The 26,712-nt window shown below is 43.1% G+C and overlaps 1 protein-coding gene across 1 annotated transcript in view; it reads right to left on the bottom strand.

Moving 5' to 3' along the window:
- Positions 1-26,712, bottom strand: part of clstn2 (calsyntenin 2) — a 404,311-nt gene that overhangs the window by 23,034 nt on the left and 354,565 nt on the right. The window contains exons 10-11 of the mRNA XM_011483059.3: positions 19,477-19,643; positions 9,930-10,078 (exon numbers count right to left, since the gene is read on the bottom strand). Coding sequence (XP_011481361.1) covers positions 9,930-10,078; positions 19,477-19,643 — 316 coding nt within the window. The remainder of the gene's footprint in view (positions 1-9,929; positions 10,079-19,476; positions 19,644-26,712) is intronic.

Here is a 26,712-nt window from a genome sequence, read left to right as displayed (position 1 = left end):
GCGGTAAACATGTGGTGAAGGAAAAAGGTTCTCATGTCATTTCTGCCCACAAACATTTTCACAAGTCCAGACAAAAAGCCCAGCAGTTACAAATAGAGCAGAGACAGGTGGTGTTTTTAGAGGGAAAGTAGTGATTTCCCATTCATCGTGAGGAGCAGATAATGTTTTCGGTTTCTGTCATTTAAACTTGTCAGTCGTATGGCTGTGGATGTACACTGCAGCAAAAAGTATTTGCCAGTTGTCCCACTTAAATAGCTGAGAGACATCTGTAATGTTCATCATGGGTACACTTCAACTGTGAGAGGAAGGATGGAAAAAGCTATTTGAAAATAAAGTATTTGTGAAATGAAATTCTTTAGGTGCTTTAGAAAGATAAGAATTCTGTCCCTCACAGACCTGTAACTTCTTCTTTGAAGCTCTTCTATCCCCCACCGGTTTTACTGTATTATGAAAGCAGTTTGAAATATTTACCTGTGTAGCCCTTGTGCTATCTTAGATTACCCCCCCCCCTCTTACATTGACGTGTTCTTCCTACCATGACAAAGGTGGATAAAGGTGGAAAGATTTCATGTGTTTCATTCAGAGCACTGTCTAGTGGGTCTAGATGACCCAACTCCCAATGTTAAAGTGCCTAGAATAGCACAAGGGATAATCATCCTCAAACTTCTTCAACCCTCTTTTATTTTTGTCTCCCCTTCTTTTGTACCCTTACCCCCTATCTTTACAATCCTTCTCTCTTCTTCTCTTTTCTTTTTTCCCATCAGGTCCAACAAGAAATGTATACAAACATCAATATTACGAATAAAAGTTTAGCCTCAAACACAAAAGAGGTTTATACAAATATGTGTCTGCAGATCCATAACCCATGTTGTAACAGTAAAATCAGTCCAACACAAGAGGCCTTCAGCTCTCATCTGTTTGCTGTTGGACAGGACAAGTTAAAAGAAACAACAAACAAACACAATCTTTTTAAAACCTCTGTTTTTCGTCTGTTCCTGATTCACAACAATTTGAATAAAGACACACTCTCAAATGCTATTTTAAGCCTAACTTTTTTTTAAATTGCCCCCCATCATCAGAAAAATGCCACAAGACCATGTTAGAAACACCAACAACAGCATTTTCACCTGAGTGGGTCTTTTCAGAACAAAGGTTTGTATCTTCAGATGATACAGTTATCTTAAGCCGGCTTTGAACAAACTTGTTTCAGGGCACAATCGTTCCTTTCTCTTCTACTTGTGAGGCCGTTAGCAACACTAAGCCGTTGTTTGGAGCAGTGGGAGATACAAACTCAGTGATGTGTGGAGTTGAGCTTCCTGTGACAAACTAACCTGGGGCCAGTCCAACTTAATTACAAAGAAATATGACAGGGGAACACAAAGGCACTTCTCTAAAGATGATTTTCTTCCAGGCCCACAGTAATGGATGTTATTAGGCATCCATTCAAAGCAAAATTAATTGCATTTTGAGAAATTAATTAACACCTTTGTTTGTTTGTGAAGACTGATACCGCTGGCAGCAGTTTGGAGATCTTTTTCCAACACGTTCTGCTTTCTCATCGCTGCAGAAACACGTGCCACCTTCTCAGTGTAACTGTAAAAGTTCATCATCATCTCAAAAACCGTTAAATGGAGAGATATGAGTTTTGTTCACAACAACGTTAGTTTGAGATACAAAAATATTGACATGAGTGTTCAGGAAAAAACACCTTATTTGCTCACTTTCTCAGAGTTGATTCACACATTTAGAACATGCTGTAGCTGGATTATAATTGATTATCAACACATTTTGTAGTCATTGTTAGTCATTAAAAATGAATAACAATACGTAAAAGCCATTTTACTGCCTCTAGAGGAATGATGATGCACTACAGAAGACATGGATGAAGTTATGTTCAGCGGGTTCTTAAGGAAAGTTTTTAAAATGCTACTGAGAAAGGGGTCTAACGCATGACATATGAAAGGGGTTGTTGTATAGGGTTAAATATAATACAGTATTAAAAGAATACATATCTACAACAATAATGCATAAATTACTTACTAAACATCAAATTCTACTCTCATTGTATTCAAAATTGCTTTTCCTTCACAATTAAAATGTTCCTTAAAGAAGCAGCAGCAGCAGCAGCAGCAGCAGCAGCAGCAGCAGCAGCAGCAGCAGCAGCAGCAGCAGCAGCAGCAGCAGCAGCAGCAGCATTTCTTTGACTGGTAACCTGTTCACAGGTTGCCGGCTGGCAGACAGAAACACATTACACAATGAGACAAAGAGGAGTTATGAAAATGCACCACATCTTTAGGGTTAAGCTGTGGTTCAGCAGCAACAGGCTGTTGGTGAAACTTTCCGTCGGGACGGCTGCTACGGCTTGATAAACCCCTGCGGCTGCTGCTCAAAGACGATCTGCTGCAACAAGGCGTCAAAGTGCGGCGTGAGCTTCCTGCAGCACAGAGGAGGATGTGAGCGTGACTGGACGCGATAACGAATGTGAGCGTGTTCCTGCTAAAGTGCAGCTCCAACACTGATTCAGATCAGTGGATGTCAGAGGAAGAGGAACACGACAGGAAACGATGAAGAAGAAAGCAGATCATAGAGAAGATCCTTTTTTTTTGTTCCTGTGTTTGTTTCATCGCTTTCCTTTTCTCTTTTGCCCAAACAGTCGAGGCAGACCGACCGCCACTGTTCATCTTTTGGAAAAGATATCTTTTTGCTGTTTGCTTATATTAACTCACCAACAGTATGTGCTGAATTGGACTAAACTAGAATGAAAAGCATGAACACCATCGGATACGTCTTCTTTATTTGCTTCCTTCTTTTTGCAGAGCCTTTTCAAAATGGTGCATAAAAACATACAATAATTACAATGAAAGCCATCTGACCTCACAGAAAAAAATCCAAAAGTATCTTCAGATTCTGGAAAATGTTTTATTCATCAGCGTTTGGGTGAAAATGTAAAGACCTGGATTGTTTTTTCTTTAGTCTTTATGCTTTGTAATTTCACCAAATCACTTTTGTCATTTGTATTTTGTTTATATGAGAAGGTTCTGGTAGGAGACTTTTACTTTGATCAGAAATAATTGACTGCCATTTGCTTCATATTATCTTATTTGTATTTGCTTTGGGTGTATTGTTTTGTTATTTAAATTAATGTTTTGTGATTAAAAAATAGAAAATTGCCATCTAGTGAGTGACGATGTGCCAAAGATGAAAAAGTCACAGTGAGGAGGTGTTTGTGGAAATGAGACCAGAATTGATTGTATTGTTGTATTTGTGTTTTCACACAATAAACTCCCTCATCCTGGATGGCAATCCCTGTGTGAGACTCATGATTAGACTTAGTCACAACGCAGAAGATCTTATCTGTATCGATAATACAGAATAAAAACACAAGTGTGTCATAAGTAAATTTCATGACTTAGTTCTCACAGACACACACCAACAAATAGTCTGCACACAACTATTTACAGGTTTTGAGTGTTTTCATACATTAATGATGGAAGATTTATTTCACTAGAATTCTGCACACAGACAGACACACACTAGATCTGCATAAGCAATAATCTAGAAGAGGGGGGTAAACACGACCACACTACCACCACACTACCACAGGGTAAAAACACTACCCATGCCCATATTTGTGCAAAAGTGAACAAGCAGGTGGGTTGAATGAATGTGTGCTTCTTAGAGTGTACCTTCATCACACTGAATGCTCCAGCAAAGGCAGGGGGCCTGGCACCCCCCACCCCAGAGCCAGGGGCCGATCCAGCCATCCAAGAGCCCCACCCGGGAGCAACCACGAGCCACCACAGAAACAGAACCGGAGGTCAAGACCCCGCAGCCCCCCGGAAGCCCCCACCAGGAAAGGGACCCGTCCCGCCCCAAGACGCTCCGGGCCTATACCCAATGCCCTGATCGCTCGAGACCTACGCCGGTGCCCAGATGAGAGGCCGGCCACCGCCCAGGAGTCCTGAGCCCCCACCAGCAGTCAGAGGGAATATTGTTTGGGTGAACTGCACCAAATCACTGGAATCTTCTTTAGGATATGTGGGGCATGATTTGGTTTAAACGTTTAAACTCTGGACTTTTGATGTCTGAAACTGTCCTGGAAAGTCTTAGTATGCTGTGTTCACCAGAGATGTGCTGTCAAGTGAGGCAAGTGAGGCTCGGCCTCACCTGTCATTGTGATAAATAGAAAAAAGAACATTAAGTGACAATTATTTTCTACTGATCCATGTTAAAGATACATTTTCAGTTGACTCGACATGTTTTCCACAGTTTCTGAGGTTAAAATCACTCAGTTCGAATGTTGCGCAATCACAGACGGAGTGGAAACTCCGGGCGAGGCTCCGGAGCTTCGCCTCATGTCTGACTGAAGGACTCAGTTTAATCAGTGACGTATGGAAGCGATTCTGTAGCATAATTAAAAATAAAAGTCAAAACCAGAAATGCTTTTTCATTTTCAAAATGAAGCTGCATTTTTTGACTCAAAATTAAAATGAAAAAGCAATCCACCAAAATGCTTTTTCTTTTTCTTCTTCCACACTGCTTATTCTGTCACTTAATTAAAATGATGATGATTGTACACAGCTTCTCAGGACTACGTAGCAGCATGTCGGCCTTCTGCGGTCCTCCTTCGGACGCACCGTGAACAAGCTTTTTTTTCTTCGGACCGGCAGCTGCCTTTGCATAGCGGAGCGCGAAGCTCCCGATCGCCGAAAGCAGAAATGCTGCTTTCTCCCCCTTAGTACACACACCCCTCCCCCCTCAATATATACATCCCAACATAAACACACACACATGCACACACACACCCTTTCAAACACACATACACGCACACACATTTTGCAAGGAAGGTGGGACCTGGGTCCGTCTGTCCCCTGCCTCTTCCTTGGTGGGGGGTACGGGCCCCTTTGCAGCGGCGGCCGTGTCCCCGGGGTGCCGGCTTCCTGGGCCCGGCGGTGCTCTCTCCGCGCGGTGGGGGGGGTTCACATTACATCTGAGCCGGGGGTGTCTGGTCCCTGGGGGGTGGGTTCTGGTCCTTGCTCCTGAGTGCTGGGCCCCGCCAAATTTCCAACTGTGGCCGAGCCTGGTCGGGCCATATTTACAACACCCCTTGTGGGCCCTCTTTTTTCCCCGGGGTTCCCCCCTCCTGGGCGGGGGCGGCGGGCCCCTGCCTAGCTCCTCCCTGGACCAACCGTGGGCCGGGCGGGTGGCTGCCTGGAGTGCGGAGCGGGTCTCCCTTGGAGGGTCCTGGCTCGTACCTGGGGTTGGGGCGGGGGGATGCCCGGAACTCCTGGGTGGTGGTGGGGTGCTCGTTTGGGGCTGTGGGCGTCCTTCTCCGGTGGGGCCCTGAGTTGGGTTCTCCCGGCGCGGCGGGGGGGCTGCTCTCCTGGTTGGGCTGGGGCGGCGCTCTCTTTCCCTCCGTGCGTCCCTGGCCTCTGGCTCTGGGGGCCTTGCGGCGGTCCTGCTGGCCCTGGCCTAGGTGGCGGGCTTGGTTGCCCGGGCGGCGGTTGTTCCCTACCGGTTCCCGTGTGGCGTTGGGGGGATTCCGGCTGCCGCTGCTGCTGCGGTGGGGGTCTTGGGGTGGGGTTGGCTGGGCACTCTCCCTCCTTCTTTTCACGTTCCACCATCCATTTTAGAAGAACATAAACACTCACCTGAGCACAGGTGTTAGCTCACCTTTGCACTAACAGTTTGCATGATTGAATGACTGAAATATTTCACACTAGTTGGTTTTAAGGCATAAGTATGCGTGTGAACACTATCTGTTTTGTGTACATGTCGACAGGTGGACATTTTTGAAGCTAGCAGGTGTGTTTATAACATTTGAGTGTGTGTGTGGACAGGCTCCGCCCCTTTTTTTTCTTTTTTTTTCTACATTTGAACCTTACCATAATGATTAACAACCAGTAAACTTGTTGCTTTATGCTGCTTCATGGTCTTATCCCCCTTCCCCTCCTATTATCACCCCTACCCCCCCTCTCTCTAACGTCCCTCTCTCTTCTTCCCCTCTTTCCTTTTCCGTCCAGTACAACACCAAAGATTTTCAGACATGATTGAAATTAATAAAGTTTGGCCTCAATTACAAAAGGGGTTTATTCAGACATACCTTTGGTTTGTCTGAAGATTAATAACCCCTCTTGTTAAAGTAAAATATGTCCAACACAAGAGGCCCTCAGCTCTCATCTGTCTGCCCAGCTGTTGGACAGGACAAGTAATTAAAAAAAAAAAAAAAAAGAAAAAAAGAAATGCTGCTATGATCTGAGAAACCATCAAATGAATTTGTGTTTCCAGTGGTGTCCAGAACAAAATAAAGGATGATGTAATTCCTACAGAATCGCTTCCATAGTGACGTGCCGTCAGAGCGCTGACTGTGAGGGCACAGAAAAGGCTGCCATTGAGGAGAGCCTCGCCAGCAGGGGGCAGACGTGAGCTGACAGCTGCTTTGTAGCTATACTGGTGCGTGGAAACACAACAGACTGAGGACGTCTGTCTCCATTGAGAGGGAGAAACTCATTACACTAAAAGAAAATAAGGAAGACTTTTTCAAAAACTAAATTTTAGGCCTAAAAGAATTATTTTTACAATCTTTTTCACAGACAACATTTGATAACTGGTTAAAGCACTAGAATTTGAAGTTATCTGTGTACTTTACTTTGGGCGGCAGTGGCTCAGGTGGTAGAGCAGGGCGTCAAATGGGTCGGCAGTTCGATCCCTGTTCCCCCCAGCCAGCTGTCGTTGTATCCGTGGGCAAGACACTTCACCATCCCGCCTCCAGTGCGGCTCCACTGGGGTGTGAATGTGTATGAATGTCCTGGTTATGGTCAGAGGGGCCGTAGGTGCCAACTGACAGCCACGCCTCTGTCAGTCAATCTATTCCATTGTTCCCATTTGTTTACAGTATATATGAATAATTTATAGACAAGAAGGGTGTTCTATCCATGTCTATAAACGAAATATTCTCTGTGGGACAAACATGTTCTTGTGTGTATCTTTAATGCTGTTTCCTGCTGTTGGATGAACGGTGAAATATTCAGTTTTTAATCATTGTAAATCTGACTCCAGAGGAGTCGGTGCCTCACCAGCCATCAACCTCACCGCACGTCACTGGTGTGCACGTCGGCAGAAGCATCAGGTTCATGATAGAGTTGAGTCCAGACTAGAATGGTTCACGAAGTGTCCTATACGGCCCTCGGCAACATTTAGAGCCATGTGTGCTTGGAGTATGTAAATATAATACTATAGTTGTTGGAAGCTGCTCAAAATGAATGAGGGCACTAACCGATCACTTCTGCCTCCTGGCTGTGGTGCAGTGGCCAGTGCAGCATGTTGTGGCTGTACTGAGCATGGTCACAGTCTTACATTTGCTTTGCTGTCAAGCAGGAAAATGTCAACATGTTTGACTCTAAATTGTCTGCATTATGTCTATGTAAAGGATTGAAAAAAGGTTCAATTTTTCCAGAAGTTAACATTTCCTTTTTATGCATGTACTGCATAAAAACTCACTGAAAGGAAGTACTTTTATGCATGAATGCTAAAAATGAACAACATGCCACCTTATATTTCCCTAAATTTAAGTCTTTTGTACTTTATTTTTTATTTTTTGACATTTCTAATCAATTTAAATTCAAGACCAGTGCAATGTTTTTGTGTGGAGACGTAATGGCCAAATGAAAAACAGTAGCTTTGTAAATACCTATATATGTACATTTCCTAGAAATCTTTTGTTTATGGACATTTTTATGCAAACAGAAATATATCTAGCAAAAATGGCACATTAGGAGGCGTTTGTTGAAGTCCAATTCTCGGGAATTATCTTTTTTTTTCTTTACATATTCTTGTGCTCCCACAGAGATGCATTACAGCTTTTCGTAAACCATGTAAACTTTGATGGTTTTAAAGAAGCTCTTCATCATTTTTTTTTGAACTTTTTTTTCTCAGCGACTCTGAGATAAACAGAACCAACTTTTAATGATGTAAATAGTTCTTCTGCTAATCTTTTCAGTTCTGTTTTTCGGTTCTTGTCCTGAATCCCATGGGCTGAAGCTCGATGAGATCCGTGAAGTGCGGCGTGCAGAACTGTTTGGTAGATCATTAGTAACACCTGTGCCTCTCCTGCAGGCTTCGCTCATGCAGGTGTTTCCTCTTTGCTTGATTGGACCGAGTTACAGGAAATTTTGGGGGCAACTTTCATGTCCTTATAAGCTTTAAACCAGCAAAGACGGTTCAGTTTGAAACACAGTAAAGTGTAGAGTCTAAATGTTGGAGTTGCTCCCTTAATAATTTCATCATCATTTGTTTTCATTTTGACTTGTTTTGTTGCATTTGCCACTTGTGTTCGATCAGTGATACCTGCAGAGCCCAGTGGGGGGAGCATGACTGGCATAACGCGCTATTGGTCCTCAGATTTCTGCAAAGGAAGCAGGACTTTATCTATGATCTTTCCCTTTTTCAAGTTGTTTTGTGCTTGTTTTTATGCCTCATCCGCGTTTTCCACACTTTCCTCAGACAGACATGAACATTTTCACACTTTTCTCTCTTTAAACTCTCAAAGTTCAAACCTTCACAGAAAACAAGTCCAGGACTATAGAATGAAAACAAACATCTGATCGTGATGAACACTCGACCACCCTGTCAAGCTACACGTGCAGAAAACACGGCATGATAAAGTCACCAGCCAATCAGAACACAGAACATGATCAGCAAGACTGCGAAAGGTGAACCGCGACACAGCGAGAGACCACAGTATTACAAGATTGAAATAACTACTCTCAAATTGTATGGTTTATCAAACTCTACATGACAAAAAAACCTGCATGAACCTTCATTAGCTTCTTTGCAATTTGTGTTGGGCATCAGCAAAAAAACAGTTTTAATTGCCACAAAGCGTTCAGCTCCTTAGTTTATAGAGCAGAGTGATGCTGTCCACCACCGGCAGCAGCTTTTCCAACATTTGCTGACAAGTTCTGGAAGGAGGCCAACTCTAAGGCTCTTGGTAACTCATGAAGTTAAAGGGAAGTTTCCTGGAGTCGCACTGAAAGCTCACAGTACTATTGAATCTCCAGTCAGGTGTTTAAGTGGAAAACCCTTCGCACATTAGCCTAACACGTCCGCAAGGAGTGCATTAAACTGTTTCTACATCTTCCACGCAGTCAGGCGTGCAGCTGTGGCAGCCAGCATTCCAGTCAGCAGTCTGCCAGAAAAACTTAATTTACACAACACTTAGCAATGATGCAAGCTTAGCTTTCATTAGCATAATGTATTCCTTGATAATCTGTACGCCTCTAGCTTCGACGACTGTGCTTCATTACCAGCAGGCTGCGCCGCACACACGTCAAACACACACGTCAAACACACACATTTCCGTGGCGCTAGTTGAAGTCCTTGAGCGTGCGGTCGTGCGTTTACACCGTCAGGAGAAAGAGGAGCCATAGCGGTGCTGCAGGGGTCTCCATATATTTCAAACAATCATGAATTTTAATGACAACCCGCCAAGGGAGGCTGAGCTAGCAGCCAGCTTCTCTCTCCGCGTTCTGCTCACATGCATAATCGCACACTCTTGTTTAGGCAACCCCGACGCCTTTCGCAAAACCCTTCCAGAATTATTAATACAAGACATGAAAATGTAAAGGCTGGCCCCCAGAGATGACAAGGAACCCAATGCGGTGCATTAAGGAAAGGGGAAGTGACAGCAGAGAAAAAGAGATACACGAAACCCTGAGAGAAAGAGGGCTGTAAATCAGTGTTCACAGAGGGATTTATTACATCCCGTCAGGTCGTGTTGTTGTGACACTTAACATAAGCGCAGAGGTGAGATAACAGCCCTGATATCTTGCAGACGCTACTTAAGGAACCAGAGAAGATGCGGCCAAAGGAAACGCACACAGAGAAGGAGGAGAAAACAACCTGGAATAAGGAAAAGGTGGTGCACTTACTGAACAGCGGTGGAGACTTTCAGGCGTCGAATGCCTGGCGTGGGAAACTGGCGGGAGTTGATGTAGGCAACCTTCCTCACAGCAGTGTTCATGTTTTGCAAGTCGTCTGCCTCCATTACCAGGATGGACTGAGCTGGATTAAAGTGGAACTAGAGGGGAAAAAACCCAAAACAGACATTTTTGTTGCAGAATAAATCATTCATACCAACATTCATTGAGATTGTGCATTTTTTTTCACAAGATGAATCAACATTTGAAATGAAATAAACAGCCTTGAATGTGCAAAACAGTGCAGTTGCATTACTTTTTATTTCTTTTTTATCTGCCATTTCTTTGGAGATAGACATGACTGTTTAGTTGCTAATTGTTCCACTTTGTTCCCCAGATCAATCAGAACTGTAGGAAGTAGTAAACACGTTTGCCGACCTTTAGCAAAAGGAGGTGGGAGCAAGGAGGGACGACCTATCATTGAGGGTCATGTATGAGTGTGAATTTAGTAAAAACAACAGCTGATTATACAGATGGCTTTGGGAACAACTGATGTTGGCAAAGCCGTGCGTTCAATAAACTGAAAGCTTTCTTCCGGCTGGAGATTAAACTTGACATGACTAATCTCTCCTCATTATTTAACATATTTAGACATTTTTTAAGTAAAGATAATCCCTAAATACCTTTAAAGGGCTTAGATGTAATTCCAGACTCTTTCAGTATCACAACATCTAAATTTCTGGTCTTTATCTGATACGTGCTGGAAGGTAGAATCTACTAACAAGAAACACGCTTGGATTGTTTTTTTTGACAATTATATCAACAACAATGACATTAACATTCACATTTTTACAAGCGCTGACTCAAAAAGAACTAGGCATAAATGGGTTCAGGTGAATGATGACAGAAAGCAGAGACAACGATTAGAAAGGAAAACTTGTTGGGTGTAGTTTTAGTGATCCATCTGGAAAATGAAGAAAAGAAAAGAAAAAAGAAAAGCTGCCCTTGACTGGAGCAAAGCAAGTCTGCAAAAAGAAACACCAACAAGTGTACAAAAGCAGTTCAGTCCATTTTAACAATGGCCCGAAGGCTTAGAAAATAAGGGATTGAAATTGTGTATGGAGAGTTTCTGCTATTTGTTTTTTTTACAAACCCCCCTTTTAGGCTTTTCATAAAACATCTAATGACTTAAAAACTGTTTTTGGAGTACTGCAGGTTCAATTTAAAGACCAATTTTGTTTTTTGTGTTTTTAAAATGTTCTTTATACTTTATTTTTCTGATGATTGATGACACCTAAAAAAAGATTAAGCTTAAAATTGCATTTCTGAGTATTTCTGTATTAAAACATTGTTCAAAAAGCTCTGTACGGTGGCCCAGAAGGGTCACAATACTTCAGATTTCACAACACAAAATAACACACTCATTACAACACTAAACACAACACAATTACTCACAACACTAGAGAATCTTCTGCATGTCCTAGAAAATGACACAGGTTTTTTATTTATAACTCAAAATGTCTTCATCATCATATCATCATATGAAAAGGCCACCAGGAATGCTTTTAAAATAGATCAAAAGATAACTTTTAGGCAGTGTATGTTTAAAATGTCACCAGACAAACTTAAACTCACTTTGTTTAAAAGAGTTAAATTTACAAAAGGTACATTTTCAGAGTCAGAATTCAGATGTTTACTCATTTCATCTGCATAGACTTCTAATAACAATCTTGTCTTTCTTTATTTGCACCTTTAGCTTCATTTGAAGTGTTACTGTGTGTTTGCACATTTGGACTGCCACACAAATCTGATTGTTTTTATTGTTACTGTGAGAACAAACGTATGGCTTTACTGACAGAGGCTTGACTCCAGCAGTTCTGATTCACTGTGACTCTGTAGGAAACACATTACATCAGTTTATCGGGACAACGAGGAGCCGTTCAAACTCAAATGAATGCAGCTTTTTCTTCTCCAGCACTGCTTCATACAGGAGGGAAATGAAGAGACAAAATTGATTCACAGAGAGACACATGAATAAAGATGCAATACAAAGAGAGTAGTGATGCGTGAAATGAAAAAAACATCTGTTTAAACCTTTAATTCTCACAGTTTTATGAGCAACTGCTTTTGCAAGATTGATATTAACTCTTAAAGAAAAAAAATATATTTTTGAGGGAAAAAAACAATTATAAACCTCTTAGTTGGAGTTCTTGAGATGATCAAACTAACTGCGCTAGTTTAACTTTGGCATTTCATCAAAATGCTATGTCATTCGATTCAAATCATGTATTGACATCTAAAGCTGATGCGGAGAAATCAGTCCATGATTTCAGGCAGTCAAGCATTTGGTGCTAAAGCCAAGAAGGATCAGCTGCTAACCAACTATGAGCCTCTTAAAGCAAGAACATGGGAAAAAAAACAGAAATTATAGATACATACAGCAGAGACCAAAAGTTTGGAAACACCTTATTCAAAGAGTTTTCTTTATTTTCATGACTATGAAAATTGTAGATTCACACTGAAGGCATCAAAATTATGAATTAACACATGTGGAATTATATACAGAACAAAAAGTGTGAAACAACTGAAAATATGTCATATTCTCTCTCTCTCTCTCTCTCTCTCTCTGTGTGTGTGTGTGTGTGTGTGTGTGTTCCAAAAGCATTTACATCTGTCAAGAGATGAGTTTACAAACGAGGTTGATCATCTCAGGTATTCCGTTCCAAAAGTTTAACAGACGAGCATTTGTCCCTCAGCGATAAGCTGCCTTTTTACTGTCAATGCTTTTCCGAGTGAACATCTGCTTACACGGAGACTCAGGGAAGTCAGGTAATCCATCAATCTGAACATCATGGCTGTGCTCCATTATCATGCAATGGCTTTGTCACTTTGATTAAAACAAACAGACCTAATGCTTGCTGTGATGGATCACCCACTGGGGGGTAGATTTCAGGTTTTTATAAATAGACCTTGATGGTCTGTTCAGAAAAAAAGAACTGATCGACGTGCAGCATGATAATTAAGCAAACAGAAATGCACACTTAACAGTGAAAAACGTCCTTTAATGTTTTAAAGCTCCCTTTTCTTTGTGCAAATATAAAAATTATTTCTTATTCAATGACCATGAAGGGACATATTGAAGCTTCCATATTTTCCGCACTATAAAGAACACCAATAAAAAAAACGTAATTTTTTTCAAGAGACGACAGTACGCCTTAAAATCCAGATCGCCTTATAGCTGGATTTTTTTTGGCTGTTGTTACTGATGTTGAAGGGATTTTGAGATGTGTATCATAAAGCAACAAGTTGCTGAAAGTTTATAATCATTACTGTCAGATGTAAATGTATAATGAATCTAAAAGGGGCGGGGCCTGTCCACACACTCAAATGTTATTTTTTTTTTTTTTTTTTTTTTTTTTTTTAACTTGTCCTGTCCAACAGCTGGGCAGGCAGATGAGAGCTGAGGGCCTCTTGTGTTGGACATATTTTGCTTTAACAATAGGGGTTATTAATCTTCAGACAAACCAAAGGTATGACTGAATAAACCCCTTATGTAATTGAGGCCAAACTTTATTAATTTCAATCATGTTTGAAAATCTTTGGTGTTGGACCGGACGGAAAAGGAAAGAGGGGAAGAAGAGAGAGGGACGTTAGAGAGAGGGGGGGGTAGGAGGGTGATAATAGGAGGGGAAGGGGGATAAGACCATGAAGCAGCATAAAGCAACAAGTTTACTGGTTGTTAATCACCATGGTAAGGTTCAAATGTAAAAAAAAAACAAAAAAAAAAGGGCGGAGCCTGTCCACACACACACTCAAATGTTATAAACACACTTGTTAGTTGCAAAAATGTCCACCTGTCGACATGTACACAAAACAGATAGTGTTCACACGCATACTTATGCCTTAAAACCAACTAGTGTGAAATATTTCAGTCATTCAGTCTGTTGAGCTGACACCTGTGCTCAGGTGAGTGTTTATGTTCTTCTAAAATGGATGGTGGAACGTGAAAAGAAGGAGGGAGAGTGCCCAGCCATCCCCACCCCAAGACCCCCACCGCACCAGCAGCGGCAGCCGGATTCCCCCCAACACCACACGGGAACCGGCAGGGAACAACCGCCGCCCGGGCGACCAAGCCCGCCACCCAGGCCAGGGCCAGCAGGGCCGCCGCAAGGCCCCCAGAGCCAGAGAGCAGGGAGGCACGGAGGGAAAGAGGGCGCCGCCCCAGCCCAACCAGGAGAGCAGCCCCCCCGCCGCGCCGGGAGAACCCAACGCAGGGCCCCACCGGAGAAGGACGCCCACAGCCCCAGACGAGCACCCCACCACCACCCAGGAGTTCCGGGCATCCCCCCGCCCCAACCCCAGGTACGGGCCAGGACCCCCCAAGGGAGACCCACTCCGCACTCCAGGCAGCCATCCGCCCGGCCAACGGTTGGTCCAGGGAGGAGCGAGGCAGGGGCCCGCCGCCCCCGCCCAGGAGGGGGGAACCCCGGGGAAAAAAGAGGGCCCACAAGGGGTGTTGTAAATATGGCCCGACCAGGCTCGGCCACAGTTGGAAATTTGGCGGGGCCCAGCACTCAGGAGCAAGGACCAGAACCCACCCCCCAGGGACACGAACACCCCCGGCTCAGATGTAATGTGAACCCCCCCACCGCGCGGAGAGAGCACCGCCGGGCCCAGGAAGCCAGCACCCCGGGGACACAGCCGCCGTTGCAAAGGGGCCCGTACCCCCCACCAGGGAAGAGGCAGGGGACAGATGGTCCTAGGTCCCACCTTCCTTGCAAAATGTGTGTGCGTGTATGTGTGTTTGAGAGAGTGTGTGTGTGCATGTGTGTGTGTTTATGTTGGGATGTATATATTGAGGGGGGAGGGGTGTGTGTACTAAGGGGGGTGCGGTTAAAATTGGCGGGTAGGGCACTAAGGGGACGTCTCCTGATTACTCACAGTGACGTCCCCTCACCCTCCCCACCAAGGGGCCCTAAATGTCTAAGGTGCGGTTAAAATTGGCGGGTAGGGTGCTAGGAGGACATCCGCTGCTTGCTGGCAGTGATGTCCAAGCACCCCCCCTACCAAGGGCCCTACATGTCTAAGGTGCAAATAAAACCGAAAGAGGGGGGGCCCACTCCATACGGCAACCACAGGAGGGGGGTCACTGCCTAGTAAACCCCCCCCCCAAGGCTCATCGCAGGCTAAGCCCCCCACCCCCTCACCCTATTATGAGGTTATATGAGGAAGGGGGTAAGTTGGGGACAGATGATAGACTGTCCCCCGGTGGTCAAACAGCCGTCCCCCGCCCCCCCCCCCCCCAGCAAGGGGGCCAGGCCCACCCAGCCCCGGGGCCCCACCCCCGGAGGCGCAGACACCCCAGGCCCAGCACCACCACCCCCACACAGAGAGAGGGGAGCCAGAAAGCGCCGGCCCCCCCCGGAGCAAGCCCAGGCCCCCACCCCCAAACGCCGGCCCTAGAAGAGCTCTAGTCAGGCCTCGACGGGACCGAGGCAGCCAACCGGCCGGGGAAACCGCCGATGGCCTCAGCGGAGACCCCGACCCGTCAACCCCCCCTGCCCCGTACCAATAGTGCCCCCCCCCCTCCCCCAGAATGCCCCCCCACAGGACAGGGCCGACAAGACCCCCACCCCACCCCACCTCCAGACCCCGCAGCCGAAGCGGATGACACCCAGAGCGACCGGGGGCCCCAAGAGGGTTGTCCCGTCCCGCCCCAGAGCCAGGGAAGGGCCGATCCCAGCCCCAGGTGTAGACGGGAAGCCCATCCAGCGCCGCTGGGCCCCCCCCCCCGAGCAGCGCCCCCCGCCAACCCCCCCCAGCACAGGCAAAGGGACCACCCCCCCAAGCCAAGCCAGACCACCACCCCACCCCCCCCACCACGCACCCCCACACCCAAGCCCAGAGGACCACGCAGCGCCCCAGGCCGCCCCACCCAGGCGCCGGACCCGACCCCCCGACCAACGGAGCCCCCACCACCCCCGGCCAGGCACCGGAGGCCCCGACCCCCACCCCGGCCCACGGCAGAAGGGCAAGGAGCAGCGACGACCATGCCCCCCCCACCCCCTAAGTCACGGAGTTAGCTATGGGAGACCAGAGAGACCGAATTCTTTCAAAGTTACTTGAACTTTGGGCTGACATTTTTTCCAAGCTGATATGATCATACACATCACACTCAAATGTTATAACCAGACCTGTTGGCTCCAAAAATGTTCACATATAAACATGTCAACATGTATACTTATGCATACAAACCAATCACACGAACAACAAACCTGAATTTCATTCAGTCATGCAAACTATTTGTGCAAAGATGAGATGGCACCTGTGCTGGAGTGATTGTTTCTGTTCTTCTGAGGTGGATGAGGAAATGTAAAAAAAAAGAGGGCGAGTGTCCAGTCATCCCCACACCAAGATCGCCGCCAAAGCAGCAGCAACATTCTTCTATCCAGAGATTTCTCAGTGTTCTGTAACCGTTTTTCACTTTGGCTGTTCTAAATCATGATTTATGCTTTTACAGCCATTTGTTCATCCTCCAAGACCCACTTTTAACCGACTCCGATGGGTAACCTCATAACCGCCTCCAGCTATCCTTCTGTGGTAACAAGTACAAAGCGTTAAAGGTTCTGTGCCTGCACAAAACACAGAGAACACCTAAAATACTTGTATCTTCACCAACATACTCGACAGTCGATCTGATAAGTTTCTAATGAAGGCCTGTCTTTAGTCTTCTTTCACACATTTTCTCTATTTCTAAATCAACATGTTTTGACTGAGGACTAGGGTGTCCTTTTCATTTGGGGCGTCACCAAGTGTGCACATGGAGTGAAAACATCTCTGAAGCAGAGGCCTGTTCAACTCAATTTAACAAAGGCTATTTTCTTAAGTGTCTTCTGTTTGACTGAAGCATGCAGCAGAACCTGCCATTACATTAAATATTCCGCCATGTACTCGTGGGGCGGCCGTGGTGCAGCGGTAGGGCGGTCGTCCCATGATCGTAAGGTTGCAGGTTCGATTCCCGCCTTGCACGCCCATGAGTCAAAGTGTCCTTGGGCAAGACACTGAACCCCACCTTGCCTCTGGTGGTAGGCAGGCGCCTGTGTTTGGCAGCGGAGCGACCACCAGTGTGTGAATGTGTGAGTGAATGTGTGTGTGACTGGGTGAATGGGTCTGTGACTGTAAAGCGCTTTGTCCTTGTAGGAAGAAAGGCGCTATATAAGTATACGCCATTTACCATTTAAACATGGCGGAATTTTCTGATTTCTAATTTGGGCCTGTAGGTCTGAGATCCAGTTTGTTTTTGATTTTGTTTTTTGTGCTCTGCTGATAGCACAGTTTGACCTCAAGCTACATTTGTTTGGACATCCATTTCCAGGATGGCTCCTAACCGTCTTGAATGCTCTGACTGATCTGTCCTTCTCTGCAGATGCATCATTTCCTGGAAACACTTAGCTGAATCCTTCCCTCTTGCTGGGACACACCTGAATGCCCGGTACCTGAGGGTGACACCACTTCAGCATCTTGTCTAGTTCTGCATACTCCTCAGCCCTATCATCTTCACATCTTTCACCGCCTCTTCTTATCTGCTGCTCTTCATCCCAACACCTTGTGTCTGCCTCCTCTTCAGCCTCCTTGCCTGCTATTCTTCACTGATTGTGAAGTGCCAGCCCTTTACCTGTTCAGCTAAATGCTTTCCTTAAGCCTCACGATGACTCACTGGAACCTGACGAGTGTTTGGCTAAGAAGAAAATCTAAGGGCCCTCTAAAGATAAACTGCTCCGGCCCTGGAGAGGCTGTCCTTCTCTTCTCTCCCATATCCCTCAGCTCATCCCACCTTGTCATCTGAAAAGACTGGCACACATCTTTTTACTGCATCACAGCACAAGAGCACTGAGAAAAGCTGTTGGAGTGAAAAGCCACAGTAAAGAAAGGAGGGCTGGAAAGAGTGTTAAAGCAGGCTGATGCTGGGTGGCTAAGGGGGGGGGGGGGGTGGAGGATTTGGATCTACAAACCCCATTCATCTTGTCTGGCCTCTGTCTTCTCCAGCACTGGGAGATGGATTAGGCCGCCAGTAAAATGGGGTGGGAGGGGGAGGATGGCAGAGGACTTCCATGGGTGAGTTTGCAATTGTGATTCAAAAGAAATAGCTTTTTCCTGTCAACTGACCTAGATGTTTGTGCATGTGCTCCCCAAAGGAGATTATCTGTTTTGTAGAGTCAGAATGTGTTCTATAGAAAAGCAGCAGAAGGTTTGGGATTGCAGAAACGGTTTAATAAAAGGGATGTGTCGAGGAAAGATGAATGACACAAGTGTCTGTCTGTCAGGATTTAACATGGTTTAGCATTTTGTAGCGAGCAACAAAGAAAGGAACAACAGTTCTTACCAGCCTGAACATTGTAATATTTGCTTGCAGGGTATCTATTTAAAGTCCCGCTCCAATCATCTTATGATGATGTAAGAATTCTTTTTGAAGAAAATCAATAAGCACTCTATTTTGTTACTTGAAACCTTGATCTAGGGATGATTACTGGAATAATATCAAAATGTATTCTGAGTGTTGATGTTTTGAACCATGTAAACTATAAAATGAAATAACTCCGCAGGGGTTGACTTATATAAATTCACTTCTTGTCACTCCTTTTCAAGCAATACATTAAGGTCTACCTGAACTTAGTTAATAATAATTACATTTACTGTAGCAAAGGTGACCTAAGTCTGTCTTGGTTTTGTTTTTTTAATCAAAGTATTTCATCCTTTCTGTAATGAGTTTGATAAATCTGTGTGATTTGTTTCTTGTTATTTTTCTTGTTTCTTGACGTAGTTTCTGCAGAGCAGCAGGAGTTCTTCAGAAATTCAAGCAGCCCCGCCCCCATCTCCCCTTCCCGTACTTTTTTGGGTATAAAATGAAAGCTGATTTACAATGACTTGATAAAGTAAATACAAAGAAAAGCTATGTTGAGCTTAACGTTCTTCATACATGTCGTCCAACGTCAGAAAAATGTCACAAGAACATGATTAAAACAGCATTTTCACCACAGTGACTTAGAAAATACAATAATTATAAGCTTGAAACTACATACGGGTACATACGAGTACAAAGTAAATAGCTTTCTATGATTTGTCATAAAGAAAATAGTTTTTTTTATTTTTCTTGGGGGGGATTTTTTAGTTCCCATCTGCTCAAAAACAACCACACAGCATAACTTGATCTCATCCTTTATGGAATCAAATCATGAAACTTCACCAGTGTGACCCCTGCATTAAAATGTTAAGCTGTCTCTTTTATGATTCAAGCTAAAATCTAACAGATCATACCAGATTTCAAATAAGAGCTGCTTTACTGGAGCAGACGGCTACAGTTGGTTTTGAAGCGCCTGCAGGAAGGTTGAGTGATTATAGTGTCTTGTACATATTTCAATTAGAATCAGCCATTTCAAATCCTAATCAGAACAAACTGATTTGGCACTGTTGTCCCTGAGTTGATGTGTTTAAAAAAACCTTCTGGCATCACTTTCAGTGACTCATTTTCCTGTGTGTGCTTGTGTGTTTGTGTGCAAACCTTTATACTCTTATCCAGGCTCTCCAGGGAGTTAATGTCCAGTCCTTCCTTGCAGGCTTGTAGACATGAAATCACTTTCTGACTCTCAATCTTCCCAGGTCGGACGGTCAGTCCAGACAGGCTTCCCCGGAAGTACTGAGTGAACCGCGGCTTGGTCACCTCCCCACCTACACACAACATGTACAGTCAGCTTCAGGTCAAAAACTGTTTCAAGTAGGCCGATACTGATAATCAATATTTCCCCTGCAACTGTGGCTGATAGCCGATACAAGTGTCTACAGTAACACAAAGTTAAGATTTCCTTTTTTTTTCTTTAATAGAAATGCACAACTTTTCTTTTACTGGACAATCACATTGTACTTGACCTTTTTAACATACAGCAAAGGATGTCATTTGAACAAGTATCACATTCAAACTTTCATACAGATATATCTGTAGGCATTCAGACCATTTCATAAATATTGGACATAACTGTAATCAATAAGCTCCCCATTGCCAGAGATCTATTAGGAACAACATGTGTCCCTATCAAAACTAAAAGTTACCGCAAAACTGTCAATTACCGACTATGACTGTAAACATAAACTTCCCAATATATTAGGAACACTTCACTTAAAAAATAAAGTGTTTTTGAAGACAGTCAGAAGAACATCGGTAGATTTTTTAATATCGGACCGATACCAATAAACTCAAAGTATGCAAATCTCAGCTGATACCAATATTGATACTGATTATCACCCATCTCTAGTTTCAAGTGTCATTTTTCACAATTTCTTACAAAAATAGGACAAATCTGTTTCTTAAAGTCAACTACTATTGTTAAGGTTTGCTGTGTATATGAATGACTGTCACATATTTTTTCAAAGCAGAAAATAAAAAAATAAAAAAAAGTTTTGGAGTCAAGAATAATAAAAATGATCTGAGAGCAAATATTTAATATTTTCGTTTCCAACTTAGAAAGTTTTGTGTGTACGACGGAATTTTAGGACCACCCAAAAAAAAAGAAGTAAAATTACGAGATTTTCAGTCGTAAATTTACGAGGTTACAGTGGAAGTGAGCATACAGAGCACTTAGTGAACGCCGCGCAGCAGCAGAGCAGACCGACTAAACTCAACTGAAAAGGTGAGCTGAATGTTTATTGATAACGTATTGATAAATGTTTGGAAGCTCATTTGTTTGATTTATGATTTATTAAAGTTTTATTTATTGATGGTTGGTTTGCAGGATCCCTGCAGCCTGATGAAGCCATCGGTGTCCCTGCAGCTGTCTGCTTCAATCCTTTCTTCCTCCTCCAAAGAAAAGATCTCTATGTTTGTGTGACGCTTCAGTCTGAGGAGGAGCAGCAGTTTTTGCCTTTTTCAACGTTGTAATGCAAATATAACAGACTATTTTCATTCATCTTTGTTTTTTAATGATCAAACGGGACGCTTCATCTGGAGGAGTGGGTGTATGTAACACTGTTTACTTCCGCATTGGTGATCTGATGACAGGTTCATGACGTAAGGTGACAGATGAACTTCAGGTTATGTGAATGAAAAGGAGAATAAAGGCTGCAGCGATCCTCTACACCCAAACGTGTCTCTGAGCTCCTTATTTTACATATGAAACGCCGCTTTACCGACACTGAACCCCGGAAAGACGGCTCCACTGACAATAATCTGATTTTGAGTCGCCAAAAGACTCAGAATCTCTTTGTTTTTTAAATCTATCCAAATAAAGCTTCACAAAGGCTCCACATATTTCATCTTCAAGCTAGGCTCAGATAAATACTTTGGTGTTTTTTCCTCGTTAATCTATGACTTTTTTTCTCGTAAATTTACGACTCAAAATCTCGTAAATTTACGAGAAAAAACTGGTAAATTTATGATTTTTGTTCTCGTAAATTTACAACTTAAAATCTCGTAAATGTCCGACTTTAAAGTTGTAATTTAAAATGTTTTATTTTTTGTAAACTGGCCCTAAAACTCAGTCGTATGTGTGCAACATGGTGGCCTAAATATAACTCCATAAAATTGTAGTAATAAAAGCAGCAGCGGCTTTTCCATCATGGCTGAAAAAGGCTGGAGAAGAAATCCAAACATTGAAGCTCTGTGCTCTGACCTGCAGAAAGGGCATATCAGCCAGAGGAGCCTCCAGAATTCATTAGCTAAAAGGTTACTGTAGCAATGGGTATTAAACCTTCACTTTTTGCATTTCCCTTCATTTATCTCTTCCTCCTGTGTCTTTCTTTGGGAGTGAGTTTCTGAAACATGAAGGTTCTGGAAGATTCTTTCCATTTAAAACTTGTCAGTGAGGACCAACGGTAGGAAAGAAATCACCTTTCTGTCAAATATATGTGCAGTACTTCACCCGGTCACCCGATCACACCTGCCATCACTGTTTTACTTGGAGATAGTGACATTTTTAATATATCTAGTATCTGTCAAATAAAATCACAGATCTGATGCAGTCAATTCATGTTTTTTCAGAGCAGAAAAGTCCAGAGGACTCTGTTTGATTGAGCGAGGACTGCTAAAAATGTTGCTTTTTAATTTATTGTTTATTTTCCTGTTGATGATATATTATATCATCAACACACATGTGTGATATAATCAGGTGCGCTCTATAGTCCTGAAAATTACGATAGTCAGAACTAGGTTTCCTCTGTGTCAATAGAAAAGAAACATGCACACTTTAGCTCATGCATGCAAATAAATTGGTTATTATAGTATTTGTATCTGCTTTTAGAATTTATTTTTGGTTTATTTTGGCTGCCACTTTATCATCAGAGCAGGGGAATCTGGCTGTTTGCTGCTGAATCAGCCAAACTCTATCATGTCTGTTTTTACCCAAGGTTTGGCCACTTTATGAGACACTGGTGTGAGTGTGTGCGGAAACAATGTTTAATCAGGCTCCCCTAATTAATGCCTCAGGAATCTGTATTACTGTCAAAGAAGCGGTGAAAAATTCCAGTCAGCAAACACTGAGGAACAACTGAGCACTCCTGGAAGCACTTCATCATACCTTACTCCCCAGGTGTGAAAATGTGACAGAAATGGAGTGCAGCAACTGGAGGCCTTCAAGTTACAGTCCTGTCTGTGATTGCTGACCTGCAGCTAGATTGTGCACAGTGACTAGTCAGATAGAGCTCCCTTATCATCCTGAGGGCAGACAGAAAGTCCCAGCAGCTGATGGGATCTCTCCAGAGGATTTCATCAGCTTATTGGCTTGTCATTTGCTTGTCTGCCTTCCAAGATGAGACATGATGAAGTCTTTTCTCGCTCTGGCAGACAGAGCGACACCTGAAAACTCTCCAGATCGGATCTCTGGTCTTTCATTTTAATTCTACACATATAGCTCATTTGGTCAGAGCTGTAGCTGCAGATTTCACTGACTCCAAACCAGAAGAAGAGCAGACTAAAACTCATTACTTTTTTAAAAGTATATTTTTAAAACACCTATGCCCCCATGATAAAGAGAAAAGGTCATGTTCAATAGGAATAATTATCCTAAAACTCTTCATTCTTAGATTGTTTTCTTGCATGTTGCTAAAACGTCTCAAATAAAGGAACAAAATACAATGGAAAAAGAGAAAAAAACAAAACTTTAAAATTCAAAATACATTGTGCCAATGTACAGTCTAATTTCAATGGACATTTCATCATAAAGATAAGTGCTCATGTTTGTCACTGATGTCAATCCAAAGCCACAATTTTCTTTAAACTTCATAGAGGACCTCTTACCCTTAGAGAGCAGATTACACCTACTGACTTCATTTATTTATTTCAGAGGAAGACTCATAAACGTACCTTAAAATACTGTAAAAAAACAGTTTAACCTTTATCACCACCTCCAAATATGCAGATTATTTCGTTCCCACAAAATAGTAATTAAAATAAAGAAAATCCCAAAAGACGGCCTTTTTTCCGCATCAACAGGAAATGTTTACATGTCGGGAAGTCTCTTTTCTGACTAGCTCTGATTTTGTGGAAAGTGAAGCGAATCTCCTCATTTAATTTGTTGTTAGATTTTTTTCTTTGCAAAATGTGTGATGACACAGTTTCCATTAAACAAACACAAATCAACTCACGCGATTCACGCGAAGTCATTCAAAAACAGGGATGTGAACATTTACACCAGATACTAATTTCTTTCTGTGTATATATATATATATATATATATATATATATATATATATATATATATATATATATATATATATATATATATATATATATATATATATATATATATATATATAGACACTGAGGATGTTTAGACATAGGATTTATTTAAGTTTTACAAAAGCATCAGTAAACACGACTCCACGTCTGGTTGATGAGATCATTCAGTCTTTCCCGGTATAGTAAGTTTCCATCCCACTGCTAAAGCCGCTTTCCGTCGCTACTTCCGTGTCTCTGTGACCCACGTTAGTTCAAGAACGGAAACATAAAAACAAGAATCAAACAAGATCTTTTTGTAATTGTCTCGATGAAAAAAACTAAAATATCACAAGATTTAGGAGGCCCGAGCTGGCTTCCAGCCCATCCTGCATAGCACTTTGTCTGCCGCCCAACCAGCTACACGTGCCGGCATAGTAAGCAAGCAAAGCAAGCTCCACCGCCGGAGATCGCTAAACCGCTCCAGTGGCAGACAGAGGCTCTCTGGGGCGTAGTGATCACCTCGCTATGGTCGCTATAATGGAAACATCAATGATGCAGTGTCAAAATATAATTTATTTGTACCACGGTCCAAATGAATACTCGATTCTGATTGGCTGATGGGTGTGCATTAAAAAGTGATAACGCGCGCCTAAAAAAGTAGTTCCAGTCACATAGCTTAAATGTTCTGTGTCACTGCGCCGGCTTCTTTAAAACAACCTTTAGCTTCATTATCTGGACAAAAACAAGCGGTAAGAGGAGAACTTTCTCTCTGATCTGATGCTATATTTTACCCATTGTGACCATCAGTATAGATATCGCTTTCCTCTACTGCTGATGTCAAGGTTGGTGCCGGCTCAGCCAGCAAAGTGGCGCCTTGACATGTTATCGTGACAAGGCGCCGCTCCACGTAAAAAATGTCCACTTTTTGTAAAAACATAGCTCAGAACGCTCAGGCTACCACGGCGTGCGTTAATTTCTGATAATACACACTTCATTGGGAATTAACCCTAACTTATATTATTATTTTAAACCAGTTATCTTATTTTCAGTAAATATGAAACCAGAAGCATTTACGTTTATTTTTTGGTTGAAAATACAGGGTGCATTACTTTTAAGTTGGAAGGAATTTGTAATTATTTTTACCCATGTCAGGTCACAGTTGGTTATTGGGCCCTATATGAAAACTAATAAATCCCACCAAACTCCTTTTGTTTTGTGTAACCGTTACGAGAAGGCCCAATTATTTTAGCATATTATAATGTGGCCTACATTTCTTCAACCAACATGCACTTTCACTGAGAAAATGCTGTTTTTACAGCAAAGTGCATCTCTATTGCTGCCAGAATAGTCAGGCTATGTTGTGGTAAAATGAGTTGAATTTTTAATAGCCTTTTTCTTCTTTTGCTACATAGTTCTAAAACACAAAATCCTAAATATGGTTTCTTCCCTTCATGCTTTGCCTCTTCCCATCCTTAATCAGTGTCTGAATCTCATTTTCCTTATCTTGCCTTTTGTACTTTAGACCTTCCTTCTATGTAGTCTCACTCTGAGAGGTGATACTAGTTTGGTATTTGGTTAAAGAAAAAAGACGTCAGCTTTACAACGATGCTATAAATGAAAGTGAGGGTGATGGAGTTGCTGTTTGCTTTATGTTGGATGTCTCACTGCGCTCCATGGAGTCACTAGGAGTCACTTATTTGCATCTTCTCAAAACAGATGAGAGTGGAGGAGTGTGAATTTGCAGCAAATAGGACCATTACTCAACTCTAAGTGAGGGATGTGAGTCTTCAATAAACATAGAATTTAAAATATGCATACTTGTGCAGGTGCCTGCATACCTGTGTGTTATGCATTGCATAAATAAACATGTTTATATTATGGTCTGAGTGAATCCTCGATTCTGATTGGCTGCTGGGTGTGAATTAAAAAGTGATAATGCACAGCTAAAAAAGAAGTTCCCGTCACATATTTTAAATGTTCTGTATCACTGCTCTGGCTTCTTTAAATCAAACTTTAGCTTCATCATTTGGACAGAAACAAGTGGTAAGAGGAGAACTTCCTCTCTGATCTGATGCTTTATTTAACACATCGTGATGACCAGCATCTAAATCGCTTTACTTTGTCGGTGCAGCATCGACCTCGCAATGTTTTGTAATCCCATGAGGATTGCAAAGCGCAGAACTTCCATTATTATTCTTCTCATTGCTTTGCCTCACCCTCGGAATTCCAAGCCAATGACTACAGAGATCTTTAGTCAGGTGGTTTTGTTTACAAGCTTGTTCTGGTTGACGGCAGTCTGAATTCAGACCAAACACGAGGTTCAGGACTCAATCCAGACCACATTAAGCGTACTCGGTGCAGACCAACAAACCTTTCCAGTCTGAATACACATAAATACATTCTTGCTTGTTCATGTGTGAAATAATCACAGAGGGGTTAGGGTTGAACTCAAGACAGAGTTCAACCTCTCTTGAACTCTGGTTGGAGCATGTCTGTGTTCATCTCCTGTGCACACAAACATTACTCATCACTATATTGATTAGTCCATTTCTCCACAGCATATAAACTATGAAGACAGCTATTTTTTTACTGTTGATCCACACAAATTATGATGCAGCAAGACATTCCGTTTCTAAGACCTTAGTCAGATGCACCCTTACGGGGTTGACTTGTAGGGGCTCTCCCATGGGTTGTCCAGACCCATGGAGAGTTGTAGACAGGAGCCGCTGCATCTTAAAGGGAGTGCAGGTGTGTCTTGGAGTTCCCCTGAGACTTGTGTGGTCACGACAAGAGTCGTCATGGCAATGACAAGTACCATTGTGGTGCAAGTGGTAAGTGTATCATGAAGGATTTGTCAGGATAATGTAAGTTACACGCACTCATACAGTAGGACTGATGCTGTTGTACGGTGCCCTAAAGCCACATTTTAGTGAGGTGTGCGCTCCTTGTCTGCCCGTGTGCACTCCCTGCATGCATTCTGACTGTTAGAAATGAGGAAATTAGACAATCAGAGTGTAGTTTGTGTGGGCATCCTACCAGCATCGGCTGCGTAAGATGCTGGTAGAATGAAACTACACTCTGTCACATTTCCTC

The sequence above is a fragment of the Oryzias latipes genome, chromosome 13, assembly GCF_002234675.1.
Source record: "Oryzias latipes chromosome 13, ASM223467v1".
NCBI lineage: Eukaryota > Metazoa > Chordata > Actinopteri > Beloniformes > Adrianichthyidae > Oryzias > Oryzias latipes.
The sequence above is the reverse complement of the archived record's forward strand: the minus strand, read 5'-3'. Positions and strand labels throughout refer to the sequence as shown.